The sequence below is a fragment of the Malaclemys terrapin genome, chromosome 10 (assembly GCF_027887155.1).
Source record: "Malaclemys terrapin pileata isolate rMalTer1 chromosome 10, rMalTer1.hap1, whole genome shotgun sequence".
Taxonomy (NCBI): Eukaryota; Metazoa; Chordata; order Testudines; family Emydidae; genus Malaclemys; species Malaclemys terrapin.
This window is the reverse complement of record NC_071514.1, coordinates 17694062-17719537: the sequence shown is the minus strand read 5'-3', so window position 1 is coordinate 17719537 and position 25476 is coordinate 17694062. Positions and strand designations below refer to the sequence as shown.

At 39.9% G+C, this 25476-nt stretch overlaps 1 protein-coding gene across 10 annotated transcripts in view; it reads left to right on the top strand.

Annotated features, from left to right (window-relative positions):
* ADAMTSL3 (ADAMTS like 3) overlaps positions 1-25476 on the top strand; it is a 261150-nt gene that overhangs the window by 175717 nt on the left and 59957 nt on the right. For all 10 annotated transcript variants that reach the window (XM_054042181.1, XM_054042182.1, XM_054042179.1 and 7 more), the window contains exons 9-15: positions 1802-1959; positions 5732-5843; positions 9250-9388; positions 11388-11438; positions 15495-15699; positions 17221-17368; positions 19933-20017. In XM_054042181.1, the coding sequence (XP_053898156.1) occupies positions 1802-1959; positions 5732-5843; positions 9250-9388; positions 11388-11438; positions 15495-15699; positions 17221-17368; positions 19933-20017 (898 nt within the window). The remainder of the gene's footprint in view (positions 1-1801; positions 1960-5731; positions 5844-9249; positions 9389-11387; positions 11439-15494; positions 15700-17220; positions 17369-19932; positions 20018-25476) is intronic.

Below are 25476 nucleotides of genomic sequence, written 5' to 3'. Positions count from 1 at the left end.
CTTCCCTGTTCTAACTCCACTCTTTCAGTGGACCAGTGATGAATTTGGCCCACTGTACCTTATCCAGATTTTTGCAAATGCCTTCTTCCTAGATATTTTGTAAGACTCTATCTTGGGCTTCTAGTAGCACCTGCACAAGGCATTATGGGAGACACTTCACAGAATCCATACAGTGTCAGAGATTATAAAGCCAGTTCCTCAGCTACACTGACCCATAGTCCCTTTGCTGCTGATACTCTTAATTATTCAGTTGGTTGATAAACCAATTCATGAGTGCTGAGGAGTGAATTATATAAATTCAGTTACTCCTCATTAAACAATTGCCTTTTCTTTTCCCTTAAACATTTAGCATCCACCAATTTGCTCTTTCCTATGACTACTTCTTTTACTCTGTCATAACTGGACTGAAAAGACGCTTTTGTCAGGACCCTTCTAGCCTGGTTAAGGGCCTACTTTCACCAGTAAACTTAGGTCACTAAAGAAAAGAAACAGGCACTCCATCAAATGTACAAATACGTGACAAAAATGTGGTTTACAAACGTTAATTGTCCTATGCATATTTCTTGAAAAAACACAAATTTCTATGTTGCAAAATAATTGCTTTATCCTTTAAAATGTTGGGAGTGAAGGAGAGAAGTTGGCACTTTGGACAGAGAAAAATGAGAGGTGATTAATCCAAAGTCATTTAAAAAAAGATAGTAGGGAGAAATGACTGAGATCCCTTAATTCCTCCAGTCTGATCTCTTGGGGCTTGTCTAAACACAAAAGTTGTACTGCTTTAACTGTAATGTTATATCTAAGGCAGTACAACTTCCCCATTTGTGGACATAGTTATAAAGGTATAAATGTTCTTACATTGATATAGCTATTCCTGTATGGGAAGAGGAATAAACTTTACTGATATAAGGCACCTTAAACTAGTATAACTGTATCAATGCTAGGGGTTGTTCTGGTATAACTATTTCATTACAAATCACTCCCATAACCGACACAGTTATGCAGTACAAAATCTGTGCATAGACCATGCCTTACTCCGAAACACCCCTTCAATAAGACTGTAACCAACCCCTCATTCCAATGCATGCATTCAATATTGCCTTTCAGCACTGGGCACATACCATGTTATGGAATGCCCAGAGGTTTTCCTTTCTTAATATCGTCTTCATTCAGTTTCGGACAACATAGGGCAGTCAATATGTGGGAGGTTATCCCATACTAAGTTTTTTCTATCTTTTGGAAATTGTAGCCTACTCTGTTTCTAAGGAATGCAAAATAGCAATGGAAAGGTTTTCATCATCACCTATTCCAAGAATATGACATCCCTACTCACCTAACTCTTTGTTAACATAGTAAATATTCAGCATTACGTTATGGCTTCCAGGTGCTTAGAAGGATAAAGATATTGAGGTGGTTGTCCATTGATAGTGGGAACTTCAAGAAATAAATGCGTGTATCAACACCTGCAGTTTGTCATACTGAATCTATTGCTTGATACATAAAATTGAGGCAATTGATTTGGGTTAAATGGTATTAGCAGTACTTCTCTTTATATCCCATGTAAAAGAGTGGTGTGATCAGGCAGATAGTTATTGTGTCCAAAGAATGCTGAGCGAACTACTTCATGAATGTATATATCATCCTACAATACAAAAGCTGAAGTGTTCTCTGCTCATGCAGTTTTCCTATGCACAAACCCTGCTACTTCTTGCAAGTCATGATTTGTTCAAATTGCTTTCTGACTTACTTGAAAATAAAAAATATACTCTGTTTGACTAATTAAATTATATGTTTTCTTTGTTAGTTATTGAGTCAAAGACACTACAAGGAGACCAGGGAGAACACAGCTTTAATGTCCCTGGAATATTTGTCATAGAAAACACAACTGTTGAATTTCAGAAGAGTTCAGATAGAGAAACTATAAAGATTCAAGGACCTCTGGGAGCAGATTTCATTATCAAGGTAGGATATGTGTTTAGGCATGCTGTAAGCTGTGTCTGCCAATATATTTGAAGTATATTGGAATTTAAAGTAAAGGAGAGAGAACATGTTATACTTAAGTGTATGAAACTGTGCCATAGTTACAAGGCAATTTGTATATTCCCTTGTTCTTTATATGTATGTTCTAATGGACCACTGCATATACCACTGAACTATGGCCTTGATACATCAGTCAGATCCATATGGGCACACTCTTGTACTCATTTCCATTGACTTCAGTGGAGGTCTGCGTAAGTGCAGCAGTCTGTGTGCACAAACCTGATTGGATTACAGAGTCAGAACCTTATCAGCTTTGAATAAGCCACTGAGAATCATGAAGGATTTTACACAGTTTTCACACAAGGAAAGATGCAACCAATTTCTTCCAGTCATTATAGGAACCTTGTCCATTTCTAAGGCTCTTCACCATTATTTACAATGGTATAAGCTGCTGTAAACTCTTGTTCTGGCATTCACTTTGGTGGTAAATTTAGTGCTCTATCTTAAAAGTAGATATATGTGTATTAAAAGGGGGGATTGAATGGTGCAACAGATATCAGAAAGGCAAGATTGAGATGAACTGGAAGAGGTAGGCTAGTTGGCGCTAATCTTTTTAGCTTTCTAGGACCTGCTTATCTCACAAGTGAAGGGAAGAGAAGGGAGCACACATCTTAGTTTTTGGTTTAAATGTAAAAGTTTGAATAAACTTGAATTATCAAAGTGAAATTCACTTGAAACTGGTGAAATTCACATGATTTCATTTCAAAGCCATGTTACAGCCCTGGAACGGTTGTAACTCTTAACAAAACCTCCAGTGATCCTGATATGAGTTTCAAGTTAATAAAGAAACCCCAGGATAGGTGAGTTTCCCCTCCCCAAAATAATATGAAACAATCCTAGCCTCATTCTCTTAAGAGACTGAATTTTGTGTCTGAAGATTCCCAGGATCATCAGATTTACAAGTTCAGATAGGTGCAAATCAGGAGATTAAAGACTACATTTTTAGGAGTGTGCGCAAGGTTTTTCCTACAGGAACTAAGTGTGTAAAGAACATTCTATGTGCATTTGTGCACTGGGTGAAAGCATGCCTTATTGTAAATATTGGTTCAATCAGGGGAATATGAAGATGGTGATAAATGTACATGCATATTTGCGCACACATTATTTGTACATTCTTATTTGGTATGCTCAAACACATGAGTCTATATTTTTAGTCATGGACTCTGATTTTAATTGCCCGTTTTGAAAATGGAAGTTATTAGCATTTCTAAACATTTCCTCTCTATAGCGGTTTGAGCTCTATGCTTGTCTAGGTTGAGTTAATTGCAAGGTAAATTATCCTAATTATTAATGGTATGCGGTGGTGTTGTAGCCATGTTTATCCCAGGATATTAGCGAGACAAGGTGGGTGAAGTTAATAAAAGATATTACCTCACTCACCTTGTCTCCCTAATTATTAAAACATTCCAAATTTAAGATACACTGTAAAAAATTTTTTTTCCTGAATTGTTTTTTTTCATTACACCCTCAAATAATTTCTGTATAAGTTGCCATTAGTTAATTGGTTCCTGAAAATTTTCTCTCCCCTTTTGGGTAATATATATAAGGAATGAAATGCCTTTCTGAGTTTAAAATAATGTTTTATTTGAAGAAGATGCCAAAAGTTATATGTGCATAACACGTAACTCCCAGGGGGGAAGCAAAATTACTAAGCTTTAATACAGTTCATTTATGGCTTCCAATTATTTTTATTGTTATTACTATGTTTTTTTATGCACTAATCACAATGGCATATGCACCTCTTAAAAAAACCAAACAGTTTATATTAAACTATCCACTAACATAAAAATTATAAGATTTTCCCCAGGAACGATCCATAATCAAACAAATGTCTAATCTGAAAGATGTGCCTTCTCCCAGGCTCTGAAGATTTTTCAACTCTGTCTTTGGTGGATCATGCAAGGGAAGTCAGGGACCCTGCACTGAAATTTCCCGGCCTCCATCTTTGACAGCAGAAAGAAATTGTGATTTTTTTTTTAAAGCTACTTTTCAAATAAGAGTGTTGCTAACATGGGTATAGATAATTTAGCTCTCACCATTGGTGACAAAGCCTGACTCCTATTAGCTTGACACTTTCATCTCTTTGTGAAGATTCTGAGGCTATTATTCCTGTGTGCATATGGGCCCAGATAGGACTCAGCATTCTGATCTTTCTAATGCAGCCTGAGAAAAGCATTTGGTAGCTAAAGTGAATGACTGGAGCCTGTCATGTTTTAATTTATAAATAATGTCTTACATTTATAGGCCACACTTCATCCCCAAGATACCAAAGTACAGTGCAAATTATATATAGAAGTCCTTTCACCTCCTTTAGGGTAGAAAGTGGAAGCTGTTTTACAGCATGCAGCAACACAACAACAGAATTTAGGAGGCAAAGAGAAGTAAAAATTCTGTCTAATTAAAGCTGCTGAGGTAATTTAGATGGGCAGAATATAACTAGCCAAACTGAAATTTGGCCAGACTCTTGGGCTAACAGCCTTACTGTAGCGAAAAGCACCATGGGATCATTACTGACCCAACCAACCAGGATCTCTGTTTTACATTTCATCCAAAGGATAGTGTTACAATGCTCCCTGGCAAAATGATGTAGCATTGGTTCAGTGTTAAATCAAAGGGAAGATTACCACCTCCTGAATCAACAGCCTCACTTTCGGCAGCACCCTAGGTTTCCCTTCGGGTATGTTTACATTGAAATAAAAAACCCCATACCAATTCTCACAGCGTGGGTCAGCTGATTTGAGCTTGCAGAGTGTGGCCTAAAAATTGCAGTGTAGATGTGCGGGCTCCCACCTTGTGCAGTTTTATAGCCCCACAGTCTGAGCCCTGCAAGCCCAAGTCAGCTGACGCAGGACACCCACAGCCATGCCGTGGGTCTTTTATCAAGCACAGATGTACCCTTTGGAATTGCCCATCCAAGTACTGATCATACCTGGTTATTAGTTATTGATCTGCCCAGGTCACAGGCTGACAATATGCAGCTATTAAACATGCACAAAAATATCAATAATTTGCCTGTACCCAAGGGAAGGTACTCCTCGTTTTTTCCATTGAAAACAAATGATCTTACAAGGTAGTATCTTTTATGGGACCAACTTCTGTTCATGAAAGAGACAGGGTTTCAAGCACCACAGAACTCTTCTTCAGGTCTCTCTCTCATATCCTGGGACCAATACGGCTACAACAACACCACAGCCAAATGATCCTATGTCATAACTCCACTTCGATGCAGGCCATTGGTTTTGCATGGCATAGAAATACACTAATGCACAATATTTTACACCTCAGATATTGTGTGCACATCCAATTTGATCCATGTCTTATCTGAACGTGAATCTGTATGTCCTGTACTCAGTTCAAGTTCTAGACCCATATATTCCCTATGGAATTTTGAAAATTTAGCCTATAGTATTATAAAGCAGCAGGGCACTTCCAGGAGCTTTGCCAGCAAGGGAAGAAAAATCACCAGAGGGGCTTCTCAGCACTGTTACATAATTACAGGAGAATAATTTGAAAAAGGCAACATACAAATGTTTTATTATTAGAAACTTCTGTTTGTATTGCTCCAGATTTCTGTGTGGTTTTCTGCCTATTGCCATATAGCTCTCTGCATTATGATTACCTATGAGTTATGTTGTGAAATGTCATGAATATTGGCATACAGTATACAAATGTGTTGTAATGGAAATCTCTTTAGACCAGGTATACTGCCCCAAAAGACAGTGTGGTTCAATTCTTTTTCTATCAACCCATCAGTCATCAATGGCGACAGACAGAGTTCTTCCCGTGTACTGTAACATGTGGAGGAGGTAAGTAATGGCTGTGGCTCAGGAGTGTTTACAACTCTGGATTATAAATGGCTGATTTATAATTTTCATACAGGGTTGTTTTTGAAATCAATTAAATAAGTTTATGCTGCTTTGCACGTTAGTGGTTGGTCAGCTAAATAAGTGACCAAGTACAAGGGTAATTAATATCTGCAGTTAATAAAAACATATTAGTCATATTTTATTGTTTTACATACTATTGAATGTCAGTGTGTACATCTAATGAATTACCTTATGAGAAAGAGATCCAGAAAAATAAAGAGGGGAGAGTCCAAGTGATGTGGGGCTAGAAGTGAGAAAGAATGGATTGCAGTATGAAGATCGCAGGAAGATGAACAAAGAGATCAAATGGGAAGACAGAGATTGAGAGAGAAGGGAGGAAGGAGGCATTTCTGGCTATAGATTTAAATGTTAGAGTGAGAATGTTAGAGTGAGAATGCTAATAGATAGGAAAGTCAATGGAGTGAAGAAAAGAGATGAGGTAGGTGAACAATGAGGCAAAAAATTGTAGACTTGGTACATGGTATTGGACCAAGTGAAGTGGCCAAAGAGAGGATTTTTGACAAACTAGCATACTCATCTTTGCAGAAATAGAGGTAAGTTCCTAAGCGCATGGGCAGTATTTTTGCTGTATCAAAAGTATGAAACTTGTGGATATGTGAAGTGTTTAGAAGGTGAAATTTCTAATATTTACCAACATGAGACGTGTATGGAGAAAGGAAGTTGAGGGTCAAAGGTAACATCAGAGTTTCTAGTGGAGCCACCTGGAAAGACAGGAACATCATAGACAATAAAAAGCTGGGAAAGAGGAAAGAGTAAGGGATAGAAATGGATTGATGCAAAAGAAATGGCATAGTGTTTAAGATCCACTTTTAAAGCTTATTCACTTGACTACAATTTTATTTGCTTTGCCCCTGATTCTCCACTACAAGCAGATGAGGTAGACAATAGTAGCTGCAGTGACCCCCGTAGGGCACTCTGAACCCCAGCTGGTTGGTCCTGGTAAAAGTCAGGGGGGCCTACTCCAACTTCCATTGCTGGTTTAAACTCTAGAGTTTATACAACCAGGGGATTAAGATAGTGCAGCTCAGTTCCACCATACCCCCCTTCTGCCTCAGCCCTGCACTTGTGATGTCCTATCTTCTCCTGATGCAGAGGTGGTGGATGGAGAAGCAGTTGGCATAGGAAATGATTATACCGCCTATACCTGCTTTACACCGGTGCAGATTCATCTGACACGGAAGTTCTCCAGGGGGAGTCTGATAATAATGCTCCTTTACTCATTCTCTTAGAGAACACACTAGTATTATTCATGTGGACTAAAAAAAGCAAAATAATCTAAATAATTACTCCACTATTGCAGGACCCATTAAAATGCTGTTTTTCAAAGAATGGCTCATGTGTGTTTGCTTTTTAAAAAATAAGAGAGCCTTGTCAAGTGAAGAGTCTGGTTCTCTTCCCAGCTGTCTCAAACCAGTCACAACATCTCTTTGTGCCTCAGTTTCCCCACCATAAAAATGGAAATAATGTACACTCATGATTACTATTCCTAGGTCCCATGTCTCTAGCCGGAGTCATGGTGGGAAACTCCTCTATCTCCGAAGATTTTTGGCCCTCTGAGACATGACTCTCATTGGAAATGTGAATGGTAATCCTGTGGGATGGTATCATCCAAGAAGTAGAATTGCAAGCCTAAGTGTTTTTCCTTTATGTTCCTCACCGGGGAAGAAGTGTACAGTATAATAATTTTTATTGTGAGCATTGCAAACACTGGATAGCTCAATGGACACCTTCCCTTCTAGGTTGATGGCTCAAATCCAATCTAAGACAGTGTTGTCTTGAAAATTATTACCATCTGATGACTGCTTATTCTCTTTGAAATTAGCTGGTAGCTTCAGTGCAATTCCTTGTGGATGGATGTCCATATTAGGAAATCACCATCTTTATCAACAAAGCTTGGTGTTCTTGTTGGCAGTCCTGAGAGAAAGGCCAGTAAATAAATGAGCCTGGAGACTAAGCTACACACGGACCCCAGATAGAAGCAGTGTTGAGGACTGTATATTACTGGGGAAACTTGCACTGCTGCTGCCCAGCCTGAACCTATTATCTCAGAGAAGATTTGGTCTCCAGATGCTGTCTGAGCTCTTTCACCAGCACTAAAATGACTCAGACCTTTCAGATAGAAAAAAGTTCCACACAACAAAAAATTAGAATCAGCTGCTTCACCAGTATATCATTTCTCAGTTGGATCACTCCATATTCAGTTCTGTAATCTTTGTGTGGGTGAGGGAGAGGCTTGGGAGTGCAGAGAGGAGAGGTGTGGTTGAGAGTGGCTCATCGAATACAATCAAATGGAAATAAAAAGGAAAGTTTTTAAAAACCTGAATTTTGTTTGCAACTGGTAATTCTTCTGGGTCTGCTGGGTGCTCACAAGAACTGACACATGCATGCTTAAGATGCTGGAACTGCTTAGTTTTTCTTTATGGTTATCACTCTCATGCAGGATGACACTTTGGATCAGCCAAGAGACACATAAGTGAAGCTGTTGATATATGATACTTTAGCATTTTCAGTAGACACAGTTATTAGTTTATTGACTCCATTTGGATTTTCATTCTTGTGGTTTCTTCCCTTTTCTTTTTTTAGCACATACCAGAACATCCTTCTTGTCTTCTCTGTTTCAGTGAAAGACAATTCCTGAGAATAAGCCTTTTTTTTCCTAGCCAAGAAAGCAACCTAGCGGTTTATTAAACTCAGATCTTTTTTGTTAACGAGTCCTTTTTTGCAGATATTTGCACCAAGTAGTTACTTCCGGTTTTCTTTTCTTGGCTCTTTAACTAAGAATGTTCTTGAAAATATTTCTTGGTTTTCTAAAGTTTAACTTAATACTGTCTTTGGACCTCATCTTCAATTCCTCTGGCTTTCTGTTTTAAATATTTTTCTTACCACACATGACCACCTAATAGACCTCTTAGTACTGCACTCAGTAAACCCTTCTGTGTGGGTTTTATAAATGTGGATGTACAACACGGCCATCTGATTGTGCACCTCAAGAAAGTGAAAGGTGAGGTGTCCCAGTAGGTGTATAACTGCATCTGTTAAAATTTTGTTATTTTTAGTGTCTTCCTAAAACACTACTAGAACAAAGGGCCAGACTCTCAGTTGATGTTAATCAATATAACTTCCTTGACTTCAGTTGCTGACTTTTACCTGGTGAAGACCTGGCCCTATATGTCTGAGTAAAGCGTCTCCTTACTAAAACAACAACAACACAAAAATCACTGCATTTAACTGGATGTATAGTTCAGTATTTGAGAAAAGAAAGCCGTTTGAATTTATCTCCCTTCATCACAAGCATTAGCATGTTCATCTTTTGCTCCCATGTTAGGTTATCAGCTTAACTCCGCTGAATGTGTGGATATTCGTTTGAAGCGAGTTGTTCCTGATCACTACTGTCACTACTACCCAGAAAATAAGAAACCAAAGCCTAAACTAAAGGAATGCAACATGGATCCCTGTCCTTCTAGGTTTGTATGACAAATATGTAAGTGGGATGGTATTTTTAGTTACTAAGTAGCAAATAACCATATTTATTTGACTTTTGACACACTTTGATCTTAAGACTGTTTAATCTTAATTGTTCAGGACATTAAAGAAAGTCTGGCAGTTGGCACCAACACAAACAGGCTTGTAGCACTTCCTCAATCTTATACAATAGAATGACAACTTGCTATGTACAGAGATGGTTTCAATAGTCCATTTGTTTTTGTTTGTGGCCTACCTTTGCTGCAGATTTCTTGGAGAGCACTACGGCTATGTCTACTCTGCCATCAGAACAGCACATGTAGAAATATTCAAGCTAGCTTTGGTTGAACTAACTCACTAAACGTAGCAGTATGGCTGTTGTGGCACAAACAACAGTATGGGCCAGCCACCCCAAGTATGTGCCTATGGTCCCAGGTGAAATTGTACTCACATGGCTAGCCTGGGCCACTGCAGCTACATCTCTATTTTTAGCAAACTGCCTTAATCAAAGCTAGCTTGGATATGTCTACACAGGCTGTACTTCTGTACTTGTGCCTCCTGATTGCAGTGTAAACATACCCTATGGCACCAGTGCATACATTTTGTAGGATTACGTGAACATGAGAGACTGTATGTCTGCTTTTGGATTTATCGATGCTGTCATACGTTATTCAGGATTTCTCATTAAAGGCAGGTAGTAGCTCCATTCCTCGTTCAGCATAAAGTTCTTGCACGTGGTTTATCCTGGTTTGTCCATCTGTCTGGTATAAAAATTTCATTCACCATTTTCACTCTACAATTGGTTACATAATATTTAAAGTTTTGGGAGGATTTTTTTTAAAGTTACAAGAGAGTCAGAAAAAAATCAGTTCAAATAAAAGTACTTCTGGTGCAAATACCACCGAATATTATTGCCAAATTATAAAGGCTACAGTAGACATAAACTGTATTGAATTGCTCAGTGGTATTTAAAACTAACTTACTTTTGGATTGTCTGGTGAGGTTTCCTGGCTGTGCTGAAGTATCTTAAAATACTTCACAGTGTCAAGTCCCAGAACCTCACATTAATATGCCATCTGGCTGGACTAGAGTTATATATAAGAAGAGGAGGAAACACTCTGAATGGATTTCATTTCCTATAGCTAAACTGTCCATTTCCTTTAATCCGTGTTAAACATAATCATCGATGGTGACCTCTACTAAGTATAGATGCACAGACTTTAAAAGCTCTTTTCTAAAATGCCAGTTGATAGGCAGAATGGCAAGACCTTAATACAGTTTATCTGAAAAAACTGTGGAATATTACAATGCTGGGATGGGAGTACGACAGGTAGGAAAGTTAGAAATTATGAGCTCTTGCTATACAGATTTACCCTACAAAGACAGACCAGGGGGTGAGGGGAAATAATGTCCTATTTCACTTCTCCTTGCAGACCTGAGGAATAGACCTTCCCTTAACCTCGGAGCCTGCTCCTGCTAGGTGCTGAGCAACTTCTGTAATTCAAGTAAGCAGCAGTTGAGGGTGCTGGGCACCTTCCAGGAAGTGCTCAGCACCTCCATAGATTGAACACTTATCATGCATTATTTCAGCTGCATTCACCTTCCACAGATCCCTTCATTACAGATTTCTCTGTGGTGTCCACTTCTTTGTTAAGAAATGACTGTGCATCCCGGGGAAGTGGCACAACCTGGGAGGAGTCGCACATAGGAGGATTACGTAGAACTGTTTCGTGGTCATTCATTTCCTTTTGAGGAGAAATTGCTTTTTCCATTTTTGTGGAAGGAATTAAGGAGTTTATACACCGAGTGTTTCCAGCCGCTTCAGAAATGATGGGTACATAATGGGTCATCTTGTTCCACAGGAAGATCCTGTAACTGGTCACACATTTCCTGATCTCATGGTGGGATTTGTTCACTTTTAAACATGATTGTGCCTAACATGTAGAGCAAATAACATCTAGGATATGAGAAATAATGATGCCATATTTATTTTATTGACAGTGATGGATTTAAAGAAATCATGCCCTATGATCACTTCCAGCCTCTTCCTCGGTATGTATGGGGACTATAGCATGTAGGTCAGCATTAGGATGAGATTTCTGTGGGAATTTAATATTCAAATACAAAGACTCAAATCACTGTATAGCTTAGAACATTATCTACTGTCTTTGCATACTATCGTAGTAGTTGATATTCCAAGTCATATTGAAGAGAGTAAATCCTGGGCTCAATCCTGCAAACACTGTACACTTGAATGGGACTATTCCTAAGGGTACATCTTCACTTACCGGAGGGTCCGGCGGCAGGCAATCGATGTTCTGGGATTGATTTATCGCGTCTGGTTAAGACGCGATAAATCGATCCTGGATCGATCCCGGAAGTGCTCGCCGTCGACGCCAGTACTCCAGCTCGCCGAGAGGAGTACGCGGCATCGACGGGGGAGCCTTCCTGCCGCGTCTGGACCCGCGGTAAGTTCGGACTAAGGTACTTCGAATTCAGCTACGTTATTAATGTAGCTGAATTTGCGTACCTTAGTCCGAAGTGGGGGCTTAGTGTTGCAGGATTGGGCTCTCTGTTACTGCAGTAAAAACCTGTTAAGTGCATAACTGTTTAGTGCAGAAGTAATAGTCTGTCAAAATTTCTCTAAAATGCATGTATTTATTCATTCTTTTCTGTGAAGGTATATTTTGGTTGGATTAATAAAAAATGTGTGCATTCAGAGTAACTATTCATGTAATGGGCACTCTGGGAATGAATTCTTTGCTTGTTAAAATATATTTCTCTTCTATTCTTTTTGTTGTTTATTCCTACATGCTGCTTGTTCATATACACACTGCTTTAATACTTTGCAGATATGGAATTTTTCTGTGCTTCTTCATTACCTAAATGGTTTGAGAACATTTTGTCACCAGAGACAATCAGAAAATTAATTTAATGCTTCTCTGAAACGTGCTAGATGTTTTTTTTTTATAAAGAAGTTAGGGACTTCAATTTAAAAACAGTGGGTCAGATCTGCAGCTGGTTTAAATCAGTGTAGTCAGTGGCGATAAGCAGATTTACAACATCTGAGGATCTGGCCAGTTTAATGAAAAACTAAAATTAAAAATATATTTTTCTGAATAAACAGAATATGGTGGGAGAAGAGTGAACTTGCAGACTCACTCGACTGAGTGGAACTCCTTGGATTCCATCAACTCGTGTAAATTATCATAGCTCCGTTGACTTGACAATTTACACAGCTGAAGATATGCTGCTCTTTGCTGTTTTTTGGCTTTGTCAGATAGGTGGAGATGTTTTCTCCTGTGGCTTAGTACCGGAGTTTTGCAATTATCCTGCTCCTATCTTTCCCCTTTCCTCTTTTCCTTCTGCTGCCAGACTCTGCAGATTTCTCTGTGTTGACCTCAACACAATTTCTTTATATCAATGCTTCATGTTCCGCGTGGTTCAGGAAACCAGTTGGAATTAAGGTTTAGTTTCCCTTCTGTGCTGTACTGTGCCTGTAGAGACTGTACAGCACTGTCCATGGTAAAGGAGATCATAAGGAGGGTGAAGTCATGGACAACTGCTCTCATTGTAAGCATTAAGAACTGCAGATAAGGGCTCCGTGTCTGTGCCAGCAGATACTGGTCGGATCCCCATGTGTGAAAGCTCACTGTGGGCTGTGTTGGTTTTGTTGGTCTAAAGCAGTCACGATCACCCCATCCACTCAGAGACCAGCCAGCACACACCCAAAAGTTGGTGGCATTGACTAAGGAAGGGGCGAGAACAAGGCAGGTTGATTCAATGTATTGGTGCTCTAGCCTTCAGTGGGAGAGGAAAGCTGCCCTTCTCTAACAGAACTAGAAGAGGCAGTGGTGGAAACACCTGGCCACTTTGCACATTCTGGTGAATCTGGCCCAGTCAGCAGCTAAATACTGCAGCAATTTTAGCATATATGCACTCTGTGCTTATTGGCTGTAAAGTTGTTGCAGATACTCCACATTAATTCTGCTTTTTACCTGTTCAAGTGCTGAGCATGGCTGTTCACACATAACAGGCATAAAACAAAGTGCTGTAGATGCTCTTCACCAAAGCTTTACGAGCTCGCTCTTCTTGAGCAGCCGTCACCTCCCAGGTAACACAAAGGCCACGTGCAGGGCTGCTTTGCAATCCTGTGGCATTCACCACCATTTTCTCATTCAAATGAGGAAGTTGTGGGAAAGTCACGATGCACACTGCAGGCTCTTGAAAGAGTTCTCTTGCGGCTGGAGCTGTAAACGTCCTACTGAAATATTTCTACAGATGGAGATCTTTGAAATAAACAGAAAAATTTCCCAGGATAAAAATTTTCTTTTAAGGCTTTTGGAACACCTCCATATATCTCAGACTTGTTGGACTGTTGAGGATCCCTTGACAGTTGCGGGTTCTGGAAAGTGTCTCCTTGACTGCCTGCCCACGACACTTCCCCTCCTCCCCCCAGTAGCCCTGGACCTCACTCCATCTTGAAAATGCTCATGGGAATATGGGAACTGGAGTGTGTTCGAAACTGATGAGATAAAGAAAAACAACTATAAAACTTTATGCTATAAACACTTCTAAGAGTAGTATTACATCTAGCACAGTCAGCTTTACACACATGAATCCATGAGCTGCTAACTCATTGAACAGCTAATTGCTCTTTAGTTCCTGATATTTTCAAAGAAAATGAGTTGATTTTAACACTGGGCATTTGTTTAGGTAAAATAGTGAAAAGTATAACTGTGACTTTTTAAATGCCTTTTTCTCTGGTAATATGAAATGAGTATTGAGTCAGTCAGCTATACGTTGTCTGCTTTTGAGCATATATCCTACGTTTAAAGTTCAAAGGAGGTTTTTGTATGTTTAAAATTGACTCTGTGCTATAGTGTTTGAACATGATTGATACGTTTCTTGTAGACAGCTTAATGAATTATTTAAAATAGGAAGTATTCTTGAGTTACCTTCTGTATCATAGGGAGTAGGTAGTACTTACTGACATCTGCCTTTGATTTATAGGCTTCTGCACCATCTACTCTGATATTATGACTTCCTTTACAAAGCCTATGTTACTCTCGATGAATTGATTTAGGTGGGATATTGCTATACTTGCTGAGTCTATCATTCATAAATGATGTAATTTTTTTCACAGTTCTTTTCTGAACCACTGCAATTGTAATATTTAAAGGTTTTAGACTGGCTATAGTAAAGTCTTCTTACTCACTTCCTGCCTTGATTTACCAAAGCTAAGATGTGACGAGCTTTTAAGACCAGGTGCAGGACCCAACTATTTCCCCAGGTTTCTTTGTGGGGGCAGGTGGATGGGGCAATGAAGGATTGAGTAGGGCTGTGTGAGAACCAAAGGAGGAGCCCAGGATAGAGGCCTTGTAGTTTGTAATTGGGAATGATACACTTACATCAGGAAGATCCTTGAGTATGTCTTCAATATTTATCTACTGTCTTTTGTGAAAGAGTAGATGCCTAAATGTGTGGTTTGTACTTAGAGTATGAGATAAAGCCCCTGAAAAATGTATAACTTTACTGTCATCCCCACTTCAGATGTCACAGCAAGTTTGATCTTCAGTATGTTTATATCTGGGGCTGTAAGCTTTTCAGAGCAGGGGCTTTTATTTTTATGCAGCCTCAAGCACATTGTTGGTGCTAACCAAATAATAATGATGAAAAATTACAGATAGCCATGTAAAGTAGCAGCCTAAGCGTGGAACACGCTTCATTATGTTGATTCATTCTAGACATTATTCAAATAATCGAATATATTGTATTCCTGCTTTAACTCCTCAAAATGTATACAAGAGAATCAGGTTATTCCAAACACTTCAAGAAACTTACCTGGGCACTTTAGTCGATTTATTTGTGTGTTCATTTTGGCACATAGCAGAAAGAGAGCCTGAAACAAAGGCACAATATGTTTCTGATTCTATATAGATTTTTGTACAAATGTCAGAAAATAGACCTGATTCTGCTCCCTTTAGAAGTCTGTGGCAAAATTTCCATTCACCTCAGTGGAAGTAAGATTGGGTTTAATATTTTGCTATGCTTTATAGATGGCATTATTGTTAATGTATTTGGGATTTGGTTGTTTTTTCCCCCTAGCTGGGAGCATAATCCTTGGACTGCATGTTCTGTTTCCTGTGGAGGTGGAATTCAGAGGAGGAGCTTTGTTTGTGTAGAGGAGACTATACATGGAGAGATACTGCAAGTAGAGGAATGGAAATGCATGTATGCCCCCAAGCCCAAGGTCATGCAAACCTGTAATCTATTTGATTGTCCTAAGTGGGTAGCTATGGAATGGTCTCAGGTAAGTTGAAAAATTATTTGTACCTAATTTTGAAAGGCAGCCTCTAATTGTGTGCAGTCATATAATTGTGGACAAAAATAATTGCAGGCACATTTTGTAGCACTTAGCAGTAGATATATCTCTGTGGAATAACAGGCATGCACATTTTCTTTTGCCTGCAGAACTGTGCTTCCAACTTTATGTGGAGGCAAAATTATAGCCACAAAATCAGAATGAGAAGCTCTTTAAAAATCAGGACTTTTGTCTCCCATTTCTTGATAGATGTAATCAGGGGTGAAAGTAACTTAAGGGACTTACCGGTACGCAGGGCAGCTGGGGTCCTGAGCAAGGTGGGGGGGGGGGGCGGCTCAACTGGAAGAGGCAGGCTTCAGGGGGAAGGGGCGGGACTGGAGCCAGGGGCTCCCAGCTGCTGCCACTACCCTGGGGCTCCGGTGCTGATTTAAAGGGCTCGGGGCTCCAGCCACTGCCGGGAGCCCTGGGCCCTTTTAAATTGCCGGGCCCTGGGGAAGCTGCCCCAGTACACCGGACCGGACCGGCTTACTTTCACCTCTGGATTTAATCCTCCACTGTGAATAATTTGCCAAGAACATGGCTGTTTGGGGATTGAGAGGTATCTGTATGGATGATTTTCCTAGCATTCTTCTTACCTTTCATGATAGTAACAGGAATATAGAGCCAAATTATCTTGGCTCTGGTTATCTGACATGGACAGATAACACTTCTATTTTTCCTAAGTTCATCCAAATAAGATCACTGAAATGCAGTTAGAGAAGCATTCTGATGTTTTTTCTGACCCAAATTAAACCAAAAACCACTAAACATGTCGTGAGAGAGCTTATTCTCAGTAGATTCCCAGTTCCGTTATAGACTGTAGCTCAGGGGTCGGCAACGTTTGGCACGCGGCTCGCCAGGGTAAGCACCCTGGCGGGCCGGGCCAGTTTTATTTACCTGCTGACGCAGCAGGTTTGGCTGATCGCAGCGCGGGCGAGCGATGTGCTGGCCGCGGCTTCTCGCCACCCCCATTGGCCCGGGACAGCGAACCGCGGCCAGTGGGGGCCGCGATCGGCCAAACCTGCCGCGTCAGCAGGTAAATAAAACTGGCCCGGCCCGCCAGGGTGCTTACCCTGGCGAGCCGCATGCCGAACGTTGCCGACCCCTGCTGTAGCTGTTCAGATAAGCTTTGCAGAACCCAGGAAGACACCCCCCACACACACACACATCTTTAGAAGTTTGTCCGTCAGTTGCCATCACTAATATACTTTAGTCACTTGGCAATGCAAGGTTATATTTAAATAACGTTTATCTGAAATCTGATGGAACAGCTATTATAGTTTTCACTTAAAGTTTTCACTTAAGGCCTGATGCCACACCCACTGAAGTCAATAGAAAGACTCCACTTTACTTCAGTGGGCTTTGGGTAAGGACTTAAAGCTTCCAAATTCATATTTATGAATGGCAATATTTTTGAAAAATATTTTAAAAAGAATCTGTGGAGTAATGTTATTGTATTGTCTCCCTTAGTGCACGGTGACCTGTGGCCGAGGCTTACGTTACCGAGTGGTATTGTGTATTGACCATCGTGGCCAGCATGTCGGGGGCTGTAATCCACAACTTAAGCTACACATAAAAGAAGAGTGCATCGTGCCAGTACCATGTTGCAAACCAAAAGGTAACTGGAACTTTGTCTGCGTGTATTATTGTTTTGCAATTTTGTTAACAGAAGTAAAGGGTCCCTAGTCACCTCTCTCAGAAGTGCCAGAAGCTCAAATTTGCCAGGACTTGTTCCAGTGTTGGCAAAAGGAAGGGCTGTTGCCATTGGTGGTAAGAAAGGTATATGTGTGATATTTTTTGCTGATAACCTGATATCATGTAATGAAAATAACAAGCGCTCTACATTAAAATACATAACTTAAGTTAAATAGCGGAGAAGTGGGAGCAATACATTAGGTGCTGGGGGACTGCTCAATAACATTTTCAATGGGAAGAGTAATATGTAATAGTGCTTATGGTACATATAACCATGGCCCTTGTTCCTCTATATTGACAGCTCGAACTACAGAATTCTGCATGCAACATGGAAAAACCTTAAATAATGTCCATGTTGATTTCCCTCTCCTCTTCTTTTCCACTTCATTTCTTTTAAAATAATCTTTAGTGCTTAATGACATGGATTAACAAATGTCCTTTAAAATTAATTGAGGAATAAAAGGTAGATGAGGGATGTGGGGAAATAAGAGGAAACAAAGATAGAGAGGTATGAGAAGATATAAAAGTGACATTTTCTATTCTGTTCTTATCTCATATATACAATAGATAGGTAGGTAGATAGATAGGTAGGCTTCTCTGTCTCCTGTCCCAGTTCTGGTCCCTCAACCTTAGGGTTGGAAGTCTTTTCAGTCTTTTCATATTTATTGGAAAAACTTGTTGGGAATATTCACAACTCAACAGTAAGCTTTACATAGTAAAATGAATAGCAAATGTAGTTAAGTGCTATTGAAACCCAATGACTTACCACAAATAAGTTGGTAGGGCAGAATATTTTGAGGTTTTAGGGAGTTCTCCAGGCAAAAAATCATCAAGGGACAAACACAACAGAATTCTCTAAGCCTTGCAGCAAAAATTGTAACGAAAGTATTATGGAACTTCAGGGGACCTGCAAGGAGAAGAACTTGGTATGAATGTGCTTGTATCTGCACAGTCCAAAAGGAGTTTAGATAAAGTTCTTTGAAGTTTCATTCTTTTCAGTACATGGAGAATATTTTGGAAGACTTCAGAGCTTAGGCCAGTGTTTCTCAATGTTTTTGTGCTGGCTACTCCCTTTGGACTTTAAAAAAAGTTGTGACCCCCCACTACCAGAAAAAAATGTGACCCCTTACCATCAGCCCCAGGGGATGTGGGGCTCCAGCCCTCCTTGGGCCACAGGGCTTCAGCCCTGCGCAGGGCTGAAACATGTAAATTAGCTTTATGCGGCCCTAGGCAATTTCCCTGCTTCCTACCCCCTTAAGCCAACCCTGCTTGAAATTCCCCCCCCACCCAAAAACCCAAAAACAAAACAAAACCTTGATCCCGGTTGAGATATACTGGCTTAGGCAATCAAGAGAGAAAGTGTTTCACATCCAAGTGTCTAGTTTGAATCCAGCCCATCTGTATAATGATTGAAATTTGTTACCCTTTGACAATTCTTCTAACCATATATGGTGAGCTGGCATTGCCAATCTATTACTTCAAGATTTGGGTGTCCACATCACAAAATAACATCATTGCAATTGGCACTCACCAGCTGCACTTTTGGGAAACTCAGAAAAGAAGCCAAAGATTGAATGGACATGGGGACTGAATTACTGGTACCTTCTCACCCACAGAGGTATTCCTGCAGGTCAGGGTTTAGTAACAATGTCATAACGATATGGTGGAAGTTGTATTACTGAATAAAAGATTTGCAGTGCTGCCTATCTGGTACATTTCTCAAATAGTAAATGAATATTACAAGGCAAACAAAATGTAAAAAGAGAAGAGTTTCCTTATCTGAATTATAAATTTTACCTTATAAAGAATTTTAAGATGTTTTATGCTCAAAATTGCAGATTGAGAAATATTGTTGCATTTTGTTTAGTTTTGTTGGAATAAGGAAAAGGCCAGGAATAGAAATTGTGGTAAGTCGCATTCAATTTGCCATAAATACTCATTCACTTTCCTGTTTAAATTCTTCCTTTCCATAGATAGAGTGACACTGAAGTGAGTAATAATACAAAATTTGCATTTAAAATGCCAAAAATTATTAATAAAACAAAGCCATGCCAAATTTGTTCTTGCTGCAGTTTTCTCACCTCTTGATGTGAGACCTGCCAAGCAAAATGCCTGCCCAGGTGCAGACAAATCAAATGGAATATTATATAAACACTTAATGAATAGAGATTAAGGCAGTTGTGAGTCTCAAAAAGTAACAGCAAAATACTTCAGCTGTAATATGTGTCACTAGTATTAATTTCCAAAATCACAGTGTTGGATAACAGTAGAAGAAAAAGTGGTTTCAATAGCAGAGATGGGCCTGTGGGCAGATTCAGTTCCAAACTTCTCTAGAGTTCAGACGAGGATTTTTGGATCTGGGCATTTGTTTGGGACCCAACTTTACTCAATGCACTATGTAGACACTAATGTGCTGAAGTCAATAATGCAATATGTATTAAATGCTTCTGAATTTGATGGAATGAATTATGTTTTTTTCCTTACCAGAAAAAATTCCTGTAGAAGCTAAGCTACCCTGGTTCAAACAAGCACAAGAAATAGAAGAGACCAGAACAGCATCAGAAGAACCAATGTAAGTTCCCCTTTCTGTGTGGAAAAAATATTGCTGATATATTGTACAAGTCAAGTCTGTTGTCACATTTGGATTTGGCATTTGATGCTCTGTGGGCTACCTTATGGGCTATTATTCCTGGTTTTATATCTTGACTGCCTGGCTTTTGGAACAGCTGTCTTGAGGTGCATAGAATATATGGGCCAGATTGATGGCTCCCTATGCATCAATGGAGCAGTGCAAGGGGACCTTAATTTAGCCTTGAGAGCTGTTGAGGATTTCCCCAGTGTGGGAGAATCCTCAGCTGATGTAAAGCAAGTGTAGATTGCTTTAAGCCAAACATTCCCTCCCTCTCAATAATGTAATGAGTGTGTTGGAGATGGAGAGGGGCAGATTGCTGGAAAGAGAAATACCTCTATGCCCCCCCCCCCCCAAAAAAAAAATACACACCATGCTAGTGAATTGAGGGGAGTTACTTATAATTATCTGAGCCATTCAGAAGATGTTGCTTGGGCCACCCACCACTTTGGCCCTGGGGCTGAGAAATAGTTGTGTTCACAGCATGTGCATAACTGACATTCCCTTGAGTCCAGCTCTATTCACACCCCTTTAGTTCAGTTCAGATCTCCGATGCAATGAACATTCATAGAATCACCTGTGTGGAGAATAACTGCGAGTGGTGCTTATCTCCTTCATATATTTTAACTCCAGCAGGTGTTTACATGGGTTTCCAAGGCATTCACTGTAATGTGTTGTGTTTGGGCCAAATTCTGCTCTTATTTATAATTATGTAAATCTGAAGTTACTCAGATGAGCTCAAGATTTACACCACTGTACCTGCGAGCAAGAATATGGGCCCCTAATATTTTATTTTTCTTCTGCTGCTTAGCTATTCTTTATTTTGGCTCATACGTATTAACAGGTGCCATTAAGAGTAATAAAGCATTTGACACCTGCACTGGCTCACAAAGGACACCTCCTGCCAAACAGGTGTTATTTGCACTATTATGCTAGCTGCCATTGGAAATTTTTCATTGACTGGCACCTATGGCCAAGAGTTGACTATTTGTGAGTGGTTACCGTGCTCTCTAAATTGGTGGCCACGAATGCGGAGGCCATGTGAGAACAAGGCCATGACAGAACAAGGAGTAATGGTCTCAAGTTGCAGTGTGGGAGGTTTAGGTTGGATATTAGGAAAAACTTTTTCACTAGGAGGGTGGTGAAACAATGGAATGGGTTACCTAGGGAGGTGATGGAATCTCCTTCCTTAAAGGTTTTTAAGGTCAGGCTTGACAAAGCCCTGGCTGGGATAATTTAGTTGGGGATTAGGTCCTGCTTTGAACAGGGGGTTGGACTAGATGACCCCCTGAGGTCCCTTCCAACCCTGATATTCTATGACTCTATGTCTGAATGTGAACTATGATTGTTGAGGACAGTAATGCTAGCTGAATGAGCCTCTTCATGTTGAGTGTCTGCATCTGGGAATGGACAGATGTGAAATCGCCTCTAAAGAGGATTCAGCCTGAAAAAATAAAGAGATGTTTCTTTGGCCATGCAAAATCAGGTGTGGCGGTGTATGCTAGTGGGAAGCATGAACTAATGTGTTCTCCAGGCCCTTGGGGTTCTCGGTGATATCTCTACAGAACAAGCAAAGCACAAACTAGTGGTACAGGTCATCCCAGCTTAGCAGTCTGAATGTCTTAAAATGACAGTGGAACCATAAACTTTCTAATGGGTTTACTTTTATCCTTAACTTACAACCACACCAGATATACACTTTAATATGGCTGAATTACTGTACTGGTGCCTTTTCTCTCAGGTGCCCCGCATTCTGAAAGACACCATGCATTTGGCTAGGTTTTCAGTGCATGCCCTGTCACATCTCCTCATTCTCCTGCCTTTGGTCCTCCCTTCTGAGCAATCCTTATTCCCACCTTGGAGACCTAACTTCTGTTCACCTTTCAACCACCCTACCCTGTCCCACCTTCAAGGATCTGACTTTACCATTGTCATAGCAAAAATATCTGGACCTGGATCCAAAAGGCCCCGTCAGCCACTCATCACTAGTGAGTCCATGACACCCCTTTTCTTTACTAATTTTCATGGTGTCCTCAGGTCTTCCTACTCTGGGTACTCTGTGCTCCCCTGGGACCCAACTCTGTTACCCCAGCCAGATCCCTCATTCACCTACATAAGTTGCTGCTGTCTTCTCCTACTACCACTAGGATGCTAGACCTGCTCTTACCCTATTCTTCTGAGGAGGCTGGCAGGTAAGGGGAATTCAAAAGCCATTAAATAGATCTACAAGTGAAGCTGACCTTGATCAAAAGTAGATGAACTAGAGTAGGACACTTCCCAGCTAACCTCCTTATTAACAGTAGAATATGGATTCAAATTCATTACAGTCCTTGGGACTGGCTACTGAGGCCTCCATTTTCCAGCAAAATGGAAGGATTCTGCCTTCCTTCTCTCTCTCAGCTTGCCCTTCAGTTACATGAACAGTGCTTTGCAATTACAACGATTTGTCACAGCACCTTTTGAATCTTGTATTCTATCTGATCTGGCCATTTCCAGCTGGAATAAGCTTTTTTGGAGTCAGAGCATAGGGTCTAAAGGAAAACTGTAACACACGGTTGTTACTTCCCCCAGAGTGAACAGTAACAATAATTCCCTCCTGCTTGGAGTATGTTTAACTTTGCTTTTGTAGTTTATACGTGACACAGTATGACAATTTCTAGCCCACCTCTGGCTAGCATAGGGTTTACAGTTTCCTTGGTACGTTGCCACTTTTAACTTTATTTATTCTTTTGTCATCCAAACTAAAACCGCAACATGAAATCTCAGCTCCTAGTTCATCCTTTTATTACAGCTGTCTTTTGTGCCTTCAGGCGATATTTTAGTTGATAATGAATAAGGGAATAAATGCAGCTGTGTTTTCAAACCCCACAAACAGGGGATTTGCCAAACCAGGAAGACAAATACCTCTGCCGCTGTGGTCTACCACAGCTGGTGTCCTGAATTTACATAGAGGGTGAATGTTCAAAAGCCTTTTTTTATTATTATTAGGAAAATTTAAAAATGACTGCTTGTAAAGCAAGGCCAAGAAAAATTTAGGTTTGACCTTTTTAGTTTTTAGTTGTGGAATGTGATGACAGTTGATACCCATCATTATTTTAAATGTTCCTCCCTTGAGCCTTCTTAGTTACAGTAGGATTCACAATGAGGCTTCAGCAAAATTTTACAACCTTTTCTTTTAATAATAAGTTAAAGAAATAGACACCTCTGCTGCCTTTTCCTTTAATAACTTAGAGAAATAGAGGATAAATTTAGAATGCTTTCAAAAGCTAGTGTGTTTTCTCAGCAACATGAGAACATCAAAAATAATTGTTCACTAGGTTTGTATAGAATTGCATTTACTAAAACTGAAATGTGGTGGGGTCTTTAAGGTTCCTATTCATTGCATTTAAAAAAATTCTCCCATTTGTGCCCTTTTTATTTTAAGTTAATGTATTTCAGGCTTTCTTGCAGCCTCTCCACAGAAAGGTGGTCATATATTTTGCCCAATATGTAAGCACTCAACATGATAAAATCTGTGGCTCTGGATTATAAAGAGGTGGTTTAGTGATGGGTAGAACGCCAATGTTTTAGAGGTTCTATTCAGATAAGCACCCAAACATTTAGATGCTTCTGCAAATCTTATCCAGTCTCCTTGGATCTGCAAAGTTGGACTGGAAATATCAAAAGAACAGCCTTTCTTGAGGGATTTTGGCATTTCCCAAATCAGAAAGTGCAGGCATGGGAAAACTTAATAATAATGAGAGAACTTAAGTTTTCCAGATCTTCTGAAACACAGAGAAGGTTGAGTTTGAGCAAAGGTTTGAGTTAACTTTTGCCTTATCTTTACTAATTTTCTCATCAGTAGTTTAGATCACTGCTTCTTTTTCCCAGCCATCCCAACATGGCCCTACTGAACACCCACTTTCCTCCTCATTAGATCATGATTGGTGGGCCTGGTCTCCACTGCATTGCACCTTGTGTTTGGTCATTTACACACGTGCAAAGTGTGCCAAATCATGATGATAGCATTTTACCCCCACTTTGCACAGATGAAAGTGATTGCACGAGGTGGTGAGACAGTGGAGAATCAGGCCTCCTGTGACTTGCATAAATAGCTTTTTCAATTTGATTTGGTTGATTGTTTTTTTTAAGCATTCATGCAAATCACTATGAACACATCTTAAAAACTGGAGTCTTGTCTATGAAATTCATTAAAGGCCTCAAAAAACCTTCAGAATCCTAAACATTCCATTATAAACTACCTAACAACTTGCAAGGGACAATAACTTGAGAGCTGCTTTGATGCTACTTAATCCTGATCTAAACTCAGTCTGGGCCTGTTCCCATTGAAGTCAAAGACAAAGTTGCCAATGACTTCAATGAAGAAATATCAGGCTCAATATGTTGCCAAGTGAATGCTGCATATGCCACACAATGAAAAATATAGATCTTCTGATGTTGGTGGATTATTCCTTTTTATTATCTCAGTCAAACACTGAAGGCAAAGGACCATAATTTCTGCTTCAGGTTGTGGATTTAGCTAATTAATACAAAACTGGCACCTGATCCAAATTCATGATTTAGACAGAGTACTGTCCTGTTTCCAGAGCTCTGCATGCTGCCCAATCAGCTATATGCACTCATTTTGTATTAGTAGTCTCCATTGGCTTTTGCTTAATTTTAGCTATTTAAACTACAGCTTACCTTTGATGAGGTCATCAACTTGAAAAGAATTGCTGTAATATGAGGTTGTTCTAATGAACCCTACAGTCATGTGATTTGGTTTAGCAAATGATAAAGTAGAAATTCACAACCAATGTTTTAATTTTTTTAATCTTGAACTTTGCTATGAAATCCCAGGCACGAATATTCAACAGGAAACCCGCTAGTACAATATAGGTCTGGTGTAAGTCAAGGAATAATTGCCTAGAATTTTCTGAGTTTCTTTATAAATTCTATGTATGTAGAATATTGCCCAGATATGGTTCTTTTTATGGAGAGAAGATCAGAATTTTGTCAAAGCATTATGCACAGTTGCCCTGATGCAGCAAAGCACATAAACGTGTTTAACTCTAAGCATGTTACCGTCACACTGATTTCAAGGGACTACTAAAGTGCATAACGATAACCACATGCTTATTGTTTTGGAGAATCAGGGCCATTTTTGACATAACTATCTAGACATTTTATGTGGCTCCCTTTGGACCTTAACCTAGCCTCTATTGAGGTTATGAGGTAACTTTCTTAGCAGGTTTTCCCATTGCTGTGTACTTCAGGGTTTCTCACTCATAAGCAGCTGGCTGCTGTCAGACAAGTTGCTGGACTAGATGGACAACTAGTCTGTCCCAGTATGGCATTTCCTATGTTTCCTGTCACTGCAGTATAGGAGCACCTGTAGTTTGTTTCTGGCAATACTCTTCCAA